Source organism: Zea mays, chromosome 2 (genome assembly GCF_902167145.1).
Source record: "Zea mays cultivar B73 chromosome 2, Zm-B73-REFERENCE-NAM-5.0, whole genome shotgun sequence".
Classification (NCBI taxonomy): Eukaryota; Viridiplantae; Streptophyta; class Magnoliopsida; order Poales; family Poaceae; genus Zea; species Zea mays.
In genome coordinates this window covers 115163800-115173450 of record NC_050097.1, presented here as the reverse complement: position 1 = coordinate 115173450, position 9651 = coordinate 115163800, and the positions used below count along the sequence as shown (strand labels likewise).

The following is a 9651-nucleotide window of genomic DNA, read 5'->3' as shown; positions in this document are numbered from 1 at the left end:
TTTTCAGAAAGTCAACTATTAAACAAAGGCAGATCGAAGCAATGAGAGGGAGATACTTTCGTGATATTTCAATCATGAGAGCCGGAGGGGAGAATAATGTTCCTCTTCCCGAAGCTAACGAAGTGGTGATTTTCAGAAGCTTCATGAAAGCCGGACTTCGGTTCCCCCTGATAAAATGTTGGTCGAAGTTCTAAAAACTTTTGAAATTTATCTTCATCAACTTACCCCCAAAGCTATTGTCAAAGTAGGGGTTTTTATATGGGCCATGAGGAGCCAAGGGTTAGAGCCAGATGCCAGGTGTTTCTGCAATATGCACGAGTTATCATAACAGACGAAGGTGACTGAGAAAGAGCAATATCACAACAATTTTGGCTGCTACAGCTTCATGCATCGCGCCGAGGCCAATTTATACAAGCATAAATGCCCCCGCCCGCGTCCCGACCACACTACTATGCCAATTTACGCAGCTGTTGCCGTCAAAATACGCATGAATAAATGTGCGACCCACGCGTGACCCCACCACGATCCCGGTGCACCCGCGTGGCACCCCCACTATGCCCATTTACGCAGCCGTTTCCGTATGCATAAACGCGAACACCCCCACGCGCGACCCCATCACGACCCCGGTGCACCTGCGGACCTACCCTGGTCGGGGCTCTCTCCAGTAATGGAAGCAGCTCAACCATATATATATATATATATATATATATATATATATATATATATATATATATATATATATATATATATATATATATATATATATATATATATATATATATATATATATATATATATATATATATATATATATATATATATAATGGGAAAAAAAGGTTGCTAATCAGTGTGATATATTTGTGTATTGGATATATTTATTTATTTTGCAAAGATCCATGCATTATCAGTGCGCATTCCATTATCTAGACATATATATTAAAAAAATTAAAATAAAAGCACCTCCATCACTCCGTGGATGCATGCATATACGTATGCATGTATTGATGGATCAAAACGCCACGTCGTCGTGGCAACTTTTGCTGCTCTTCTTCCTCCGCATGAAGAGCGCGCCCACGAGCGGGATGAGCGGCTTCTTCTTCTTCCTTCCCTCATCCGCCATCGCCTTGGCGGCCTCGTGCCCGGCCGACATCTGCCTCTGGAACCGCGGCTCCCGGTAGTAATGCGGGTGCGGCTGGTGGAGCTGGTGGGTTGGCGCGCGGTGCACCTCCATCACCACGTCCGGCAACGGTGGCGCCCGGCACGCGGCGGCGGCGGTGGTGGCGACCGTCGGCGGGTCAGCGAACGTCACGTACCTCTTCTTCTGGAGCTCGCCTGCTCCGCCGGCAGCGCCCTGTGGCGGCGGCGCCATTTGCTTTTCGGCGGCCTCGGTAAAGTAGAGGCCCTCGTCGATCTCCAGGTCGATGACCTTGGTTCCGGCGGCCTCCTCGTCGTCCCGCGCCTTGAGCCTCTTAAGTTCCTCCATGGCGTGGCTGAGCTCCTCTTGCAGGGTCTGGATGCACCCGGCCATCTTCTGCTTCTCCTCCCGCTCCTTCTCCAGTTTCTGCTTAGCCTCCTCCAGCTGACCCGCTGTGACGACTACCGGTGGCACGGCGCGCAGCGCAGCCGTGGTGACCGCGCCGGTGGCAGGACTCATGGCGTGGTGCTTGGGTCTTGTTGCCGCCATTCGATTCTGTGCAATCGATGATCGGGTAGGCTAGGGAATATGAAAGTGGAGCATATACATGTTAAAATAAAATATTTCAATTAACTTAAACTTACATCAGAGACATTTCAAAAGGCACGAATATAAGAAAATGCATAAGAACTGATAATGAAAATCCTAAAAAGGGACGAATATTATATATGAATTGTATGGAAACTGAACCAATACATTAAGTTTCAGATTAAATTCAGCTGCTCGAACTGCTGCAGAGCTACAATTCATAAAGACAAAATACTTTAGAAACAGTAGAAGCGGTACAGATTAAAGGATTAAAGTCAAGCGAACATGTTGTGGCGCGCTTTTGATGCAAATTAATATAACCGATGCTACCATGGTCATTAACAATAATGTTGTGATTAGAATATATACATACATAAGCGACTAAATCAAAGGTTAACTTTATATGCTAGTGATGATTAGGGCACCTAATCACGGTACACGTTTGCCATCATCAAAGCAATTGATGGAGGTCTGTTGGCAGAGCTTCCAGTGGCTGGAGCAGTACACCTTTTATAGCTTCCTTAATTCCGGTGCAAGCTAGGAACATATCTTAACAGTCTTGACACGCATGCATGCATGCGCTTTTAAATTTTCAATCTACGTATACATATGCATGTACCTTTGCTGATTAGTGAGTGATTAGGAACGAGATGCATGCATGAGGAACATGCAACATTGGTTAAGAAGTGTATGCTCTGCATTTTATAGCACCTTTTTTCGTGACCATGAAGGAAGGAATAGATAGCGATGATGCACTAGTTTTGATATGTCTTTGTGGCTATCTATCCCAGTTTTTTCAGATATATCTTACAACTCATTTAATCTTGTTCGGTTAAGCCGATATAGAAGCCGGTGATTGGAGGAAATTGATGTCACACCTCCCATCTCCTTCCGGACAACATGGAAACTGTTTATTTGCAAATATATATTCTTCGATTCTATATATGTACAAATAATTCATAGGCTCAATTATCTTCTGACTAAGACATATCGCAGGTAGATATATAGATATATACGTACCTCAATATTTTGTTGCGTGTCTAGTTAAGATATATTTTATCTGTTTGCTTATTTACTAGGCACGCGTATTGTTAGTATTTTAGAAGGTCGAACTTGATAAATTTTGTCCTAAAAAGGATGATGCTACCTTCGTCCTAAAACGGATATAATCCTAATATATATAGGTTTTTTTGCAGTCTGGTCTGTCAAACTATTTAAGACTCCAACAAATATACCTTGAAATACATTCGATGTTAAATCTAATAATAATGATGCTTACTGTTTAGTATATTGAGTATCAATATCTTTTTAGCTAGATACATCATCTAAATACCTTAGCATATGCCTACCGATATATAGCTATCAAGTAACTAATATATTGCTACTAATAATGACATGCATGATTATAAATATATTGGAGATGGATCAGCGCACAGCAAATGCTACTAATATATAGCTAGCTAGCATCATATGACTACTGTGAAAGGGATTTTGATCGATCTGCAGGCCACAGATCGACGACATCAAATACGTAGCTAGCTAGCTAACACATTGATTATTGCAAGTATATATTACGACGTTGTTACTGCATGCATGGCATGGCATGGATCGTTAGTTCTATGATCGATTACGTACGTACGTGTACCTCGGTGACGGAGGAGAGTGGTCCTCGTCGTCCAGCGGAGAGCTCCCCGGCGAGGACCCTCTCGCCGAAGAGGGCCACGGCCTCCTTGACCGATCGGAACGGTGCCCTGGTGTCGATCTCGGCCCGGCCGACGACCACCACCACGACCTCGCCGCTGCAGCCGCCGCCCCCGATGACTTCTCCTCCCGCTCCTCCTACCATGTTGCTGCTGCTGGACTCCAGCTAGCTATAGGTGAATCTCGACCGCCAAAGACGATGATATGTGTATGGGAATAAGGCCGGCCCCGGCAACCAGACTATATATATAGCTAGGACAAGCAGACAAAATAACAAGCGATGGATGGATCAGTAGTGGGAATGTAGTTGCAATAATGGACGTCGTCGTCGTCGTTGGAGCGACAGAGAGAGCTAGCTAGGGTGAGAGAGAAGACATCACCATGGATGTATGTATAGACGCTAGCTACTTTTTTTTCCAACTTCCAAGATATTAATTAAAGTGAAAATGATATTGGATAGCGATGTATGTACATGCATGCATGTGTGTGTGTTGCATTGCATGAGTGGATGGTAAGGTGAGGCCTTGTTGCCTCTGCCGCGTATGGTGAGGAGAGGTGAGGTGAGGTGTGTGGGTTCCTTGCTTGGCGTCCACTGCACTGTAAATATATTCCTGCCTGCGCCTTGGACGATTCTCCCTCTAGCTTGCTTGCTGCATGCATGGGCATGGGCGCATGGCCCCGCTTGATTTTGCTTGCCGGTGGAGGGTCCTCTTCCACGTCGGTCCTGCCGACCGCACTACTCTACTTTGCAATGCAATGCAACCCATTTCGCTAGCTAGCTAGAGCGCATGCACGCATACGTATTCGTACCGAATTTTTTGTATTTTAGCCCTTAAACAGAAGTAAATTTACGTTTAGACCTAAAAAAATTTTAAATGCAGTTTTGGACCCTTAGCTCGGCGGCATAGGCTGTGGCGCCGAGCTAACACAGCTCGGCGCCATAGCCTATGGCGCCGAGCGTCGTGACGTGGAAGTCCGCGTGGCAGACCTAGCTCGGCGCCACAGATCTTGGCGCCGAGCTAGGAAACTTAACCGTGACCTCCCTTTCCTCTTCCTTTCTTCTCTGTTTCACGGAACCGACGCCCGCTGCCGCCGTTCCTTTGCCCGCCGCCGCGCCTACCTCCGCCTACCTCCGCCGCTCGGCTAGAGTGCGGCGGCCGCCGCCCGCCGAGAGCTCGCCCGCCGCCCGCCTTGCTCGCCGAGAGCTCGCCGCGGAGCTCGGTGCCTAGCTCGCCGCCGAGCTCGCCGCGGAGCTCCCTCGCCGCCGAGCTCGCCGCCGAGCTCGCCGCGGAGCTCCCTCGCCGCCGCGCCACCTCCCCGGCCCGGCCACCGCCCCGGAGCGCCTGCGGCACCGACCCGGCCCGGCCACCGGCTGCCGCTAGGTTTTTTTTTTAGTTACTAAATTGTTAGCTATTTACTTACTTCTTGTTAGCTATCTATTGTTAGGTATTTACTTAGTTAGTAAATTGTTAGCTATTGTTAGGTATTAGTTAGTAAATTGTTAGCTATTGTTAGGTATTTTTTTATTGTTTAGTAAATTGTTAGCTCTTGTTCGTGTTTATTAAAATAGTTAGCTAGTTTCTTGCTTAGCATATTGTTAGTGTTTAGTAAATTCTTAGTGATTATATAGTTACCATTTTGTTTAGCGCATTGATATTACATGTTTTCTGTGTTGGCAACCATCGTGTTGTCGTTTATTCGCAGGTTCTATAAACATCACTTTACAGGGGAGGTGCTGCCAAATTTTTTACTGACAATTGGTTTTTTTGTACGTAGGTGTTCGTCCGACTTGACCTTCTCCACCGTTAGCTGGACTCGTACGCGTTCTCAGGTATACATAGTTTTCGTACTGTTGGGGCGAAGGCAAAGACGCCACCCTTCGCTCGAGGCCTTCGCTGCAGTCGCTGGTCCGACGGAGACAAAACGGGCAGGGACACCCTTCGCGGGACTCGGCATTTTGACGAAGGCCTGCGGCGACGTCCTACCGCGGCGCGTCCTCGTTCAGTCCCAAGGCCCACGTGTGATCTGGCCCATTGTAACGGGCCCCGCGTGGCCGCCTCTGTATTACGGGCCTAACTTGTGAAGGAATACTTGTAATTACGGTTTGTAACCCTGCTTTATGAGAATATTCTGGGGATAAAATAGGTGTCTGAGGGCACATGCGTCCTTAACACGAGACGCTGGGCACTCAGATACCTATAAATACCCCCGCACAGTGCCCGTGAGAGGCTAGATCAATAGAGCTATTGCCCCCGTGCACGTAACCCTGTTGCCACCACCGTTCACCCTTGTTGGCCTTCTTGCTGCCGAGAGCGAGTTCCAACATTTGGCGCCCACCGTTCGTGCTACGACAAAACCACCCGCGATGGCACCCAAGAGAGCTAACCCCAAGGCTGACGAGGCTGCGAAGGCAGCACTGCTGGCCGCAAGAAAGGGCAAGGCCCTCGTCCTCACCCAATCCACCCACCAAGAGCCCACTGAAGACAATGTTCCCCACACCGGCGAAGACGACACCTTCCGCACCTGCGGAACCGAAGGACAGTCACAGCCGCCCCCAGGCTTCGCCCCACTGGAAGGCGCGGACCTCATCGAGGACGGTGAGGTCCTCGGCGTCTCAACAGAAGAACAGCTGCAGCTGCGCGCCCTGCGCCTCAGGAACCGCAATCTCCAGAGGCAGAAAGAGATACTGGAGGCCAAGCGCCAGCGTGTGTCCGCATTAGCCAAAGTGCGGCAAATGATACGCGACGAGGAACAGAAAGCCCAAGACCTCGAGCGCGAGATCGCGCTGATGCAGCGCGAAGGCCACCTCGGTCTACAGCAAGAGCCACCCCTCCAACAGCGCACACAACCGGAGGACACGCGCGAAGGCCACCTCGGCCGGCAACATGGCCCACCCCTGCAGCACCGGGCGCAGCCGGAGAACCCGCGTTTCCCCCAGCATGACTACGTCTCCCAGCACGGCGCGCCATTCCAAGGGGTCAACTACCTCGACGAGCGAAGTCCCCTGGCGCCACACCTACAAGTGACGCCTTGGCCAGCTAACTTTCGAGCGGGGGCATACCCCAAGTACAACGGCAGCGCCGACCCGGCGCAATACATCATGAGTTATCAAGTCGCCGTTGCATCAGCCGGAGGAGACGACGCCACAATGGCGAAGTCTTTCATCATCGCACTAGAGGGCCCAGCACTCACCTGGTTCACCAGATTGCCTCCGCTGTCCATTGATTCGTGGAGAAGTCTCAGGGACAAGTTCCTCCTTAACTTCCAAGGGTACCGTCCAGACACCGACGCTTTGGCCGAGCTCTCGCTTTGCAAACAGCTGGAAAAGGAGACTCTGCGGGAGTATTACCGCAAGTTCTTAACACTCAAGTCGCAGCTGCCCTCTGTCGACGATCAGATCGCTATCCACTACGCCATCAATGGCCTTCGGGCCGGCGTCCTCTACAGCCATTGTATCAGAGATCCACCCAAGAGCTTGCAGGAGCTATATCAGCTCTTCGAAAAATATGCCAAATCCGAAGAGCTCCACCAGCGCAAGGTCGAGTCACAACGGAAACCCAAAGATGCCCCGCAGTCCAGCCGCACGTGGACAAGGACTCCGCAGCCAGACTCCGGTCGAGATGGCCGCAGTCAGCAGCAAGTGCACAACATCGTCAACCAACAGCCTGCTGCTGATCCCCCTCGCCGCCAGGAATATCCCCCCCAAGGCCGCGGAAATGGAACTCGCGGCAGGGGTCAAGGGCGGGCGCAGCAGCCGCCGCGCCGATTCTATTGCCTTTTCCACGGCGAAGACTGCGCCCACTAGACCAAAGACTGCCCCGAGACGAAGGCCACCAGAGACAGAATGGCGCGGGCGCAGCCGGCCGACAATCCCAGAATTGTCGCGCATAATTACCAGCCACCCCCTCCACCATATATCCACGCTCCCGCTCCGCATCCACCGCACCACGCTTACCAACATCATCAGGAAGTACAAATCGTACCTCCTCCACCCCCACCACCACACCAGCAACACCAAAACATCCCCCATGCCCCAAAGCAGGAAGACTTCGCCGATCAACCATATCGCGGAGTCATTCACATGATAACAGGGGGGTCTAGCACTGACTTCGACACCAAGCGGCAGAAGCGGGACCACTACCGCAGCATCAACCATGTCGCCGTCACTGGCCCAGTCGTGCAGACGAAGTGGTCCCACATACCGCTAACCTTCGACGCACGAGACGTCGACCTGCGCAGCGCCCCCCACATCGACGCTATGGTCATCAATTGCAGCGTGGCAGGCTGGGACTTACACAAAGTCCTAGTCGACAATGGCAGTCAGGCGGACATCATCTTCCTCCACGCCTTCGACCGCATGGGTATAAGCCACAGCTTGCTGAAGCCTTCGGACAACCCGTTGTATGGTTTCGGCGGCAAGGGCACCTTTCCAGTTGGCAAGATAGAGTTGCCCCTCTCCTTCGGTGTAGCGCCCAATGCCCGAAGTAAGCAAGTAACCTTCGACATTGTCGACATGGTATATCCATACAACGCCATCATGGGCCGGGGCTCCATCAACAAGTTCGAAGCTGCCATCCACGGGTTGTACCTATGTATGAAGATACCAGGGCCGCTAGGCGCCATCACAGTCTACGGCAACCAGCAGACGGCGCGCAACATTGAGCGGGACTTCGTGCCCGGTCAGAGAAACGTACACTGTCTCACGACCCAGCGCGAGGTCCCTGCGCCGGCCAGCCCAACCGACAAGCAGCACGACAAGGCACAGTTGCAGTGCCAGGACGGGACCAAGACTGTCCCCCTCGATCAGGCCACGCCCAAGCAGACAGTAACTATCAGCGAAGACCTCACCTCACTTGAAGAAGAGAGACTTCTCTGCTGCCTGGCCAAGAATAAAGATGTCTTCGCCTGGTCTGCCCTCGATCTGGTCGGAGTCAGCCGAGCCATAATTGAGCACAGCTTGGGGATTGACCCTTTGGTGCGACCCAAAAAGCAGAAGCTTCGCAAAATGTCAGACGAAAAGACAGAGGCCGCCAAGGCGGAGGTGCATCGCCTCCTGGAGGCTAAATTCATCGAGCCAGTGGCTTACCCCACGTGGCTCTCCAATGTTGTGATGGTGCAGAAAAAAAGCGAAAAATGGCGCATGTGCATAGACTTCACCAGTCTCAATAAGGCCTGCCCAAAAGACAATTTCCCGTTGCCGCGGATCGACAAAATAGTCGATAGCGCGGCCGGATGCGAGGTCATGTCCCTCCTCGACTGCTTCTCCGGCTATCACCAGATATACATGAAGGAGGAAGACAAGGCTAGCACCAGCTTTATAACGCCCTTCGGCACTTATTGCTTTGTCAGAATGCCGGAGGGTCTCAAGAATGCCGGATCCACCTTCTCCAGACTCACCAAAACAGTGCTCGAGGGGCAGGTCGGCAGAAATATATTCACATATGTGGACGACATCGTCGTCGCCAGCAAGAATAAGGAGGACCATCTCGCCGACCTGGCAGAGACATTCGCGAACATGCGAGATGCACGACTCCGCCTAAACCCGGAAAAGTGCGTTTTCGGTGTTCGCCAGGGCAAGATATTGGGCTACCTGGTGTCCCGCCGCGGCATCGAGGCCAACCCAACCAAGATCCAGGCCATCGTCGATATGTCGCCTCCGCAGTCCGCCAGGGACGTCCAGCGCCTGACAGGCAGGATGGCCGCTCTCAACAGATTCATCTCCAGGTCCGCCGAGCGAAGTCTCCCCTTCCTCAAAACACTCCGCGGCGCGAAGGACTTTGCTTGGGGACCGGAGCAAGCAGCGGCCTTCGCCTCACTAAAACAGTACCTGTCGGAGCTGGCCATCCTCACGAGCCCCGACTCCTCGCTCCCCTTATTGCTCTATGTCGCGGCTTCGCCGCACGCGGTCAGCGCGGCACTGGTATAGGAGCAGACAGTCGAGGGCGCAGTCAGACAGTGCCCTGTCTACTATGTCTCCGAAGTCCTGACACCGTCCAAATGCAACATGACAGAGCTGGAGAAGATTGCCTACGCAGTTGTTATGTCCTCGCGCAAGCTGCGCCATTATTTTGAAGCATTCAAGGTCCGAGTCACCTCAGACAGGGGGCTCGGCGAACTATTCAGGAACCCAGAGGCATCAGTGAGGATTGCCAAGTGGGCAGCCGAACTCTCCGGCTACCACATCAGCTTCGAGCCCAGAACAGCTATCAAGTCGCAAGTCCTAGCAG

The 9651-nt window shown here is 51.7% G+C and overlaps 1 protein-coding gene across 4 annotated transcripts; it reads right to left on the bottom strand.

The window, feature by feature from the left end:
* Positions 1–850: 850 nt before the first annotated feature.
* Positions 851–3932, bottom strand: LOC103646874 (WEB family protein At2g17940). Of its 4 annotated transcripts, none has more exons than XM_008671502.4 (2): positions 3369–3932; positions 851–1714 (listed from the first exon to the last, which is right to left on the bottom strand). In XM_008671502.4, the coding sequence occupies exons 1-2, from the start codon at positions 3567–3569 to the stop codon at positions 1010–1012; spliced, it is 906 nt and encodes a 301-aa protein (XP_008669724.1). In that variant the 5' UTR covers positions 3570–3932; the 3' UTR covers positions 851–1009. The 4 variants fall into 4 exon arrangements, with proteins under 4 accessions (XP_008669724.1, XP_008669726.1, XP_008669723.1 ...); XM_008671504.3 differs by having other exon boundaries at positions 851–1690; positions 3363–3898; XM_008671501.3 differs by having other exon boundaries at positions 3363–3897.
* Between the last annotated feature and the right edge of the window lie 5719 nt (positions 3933–9651).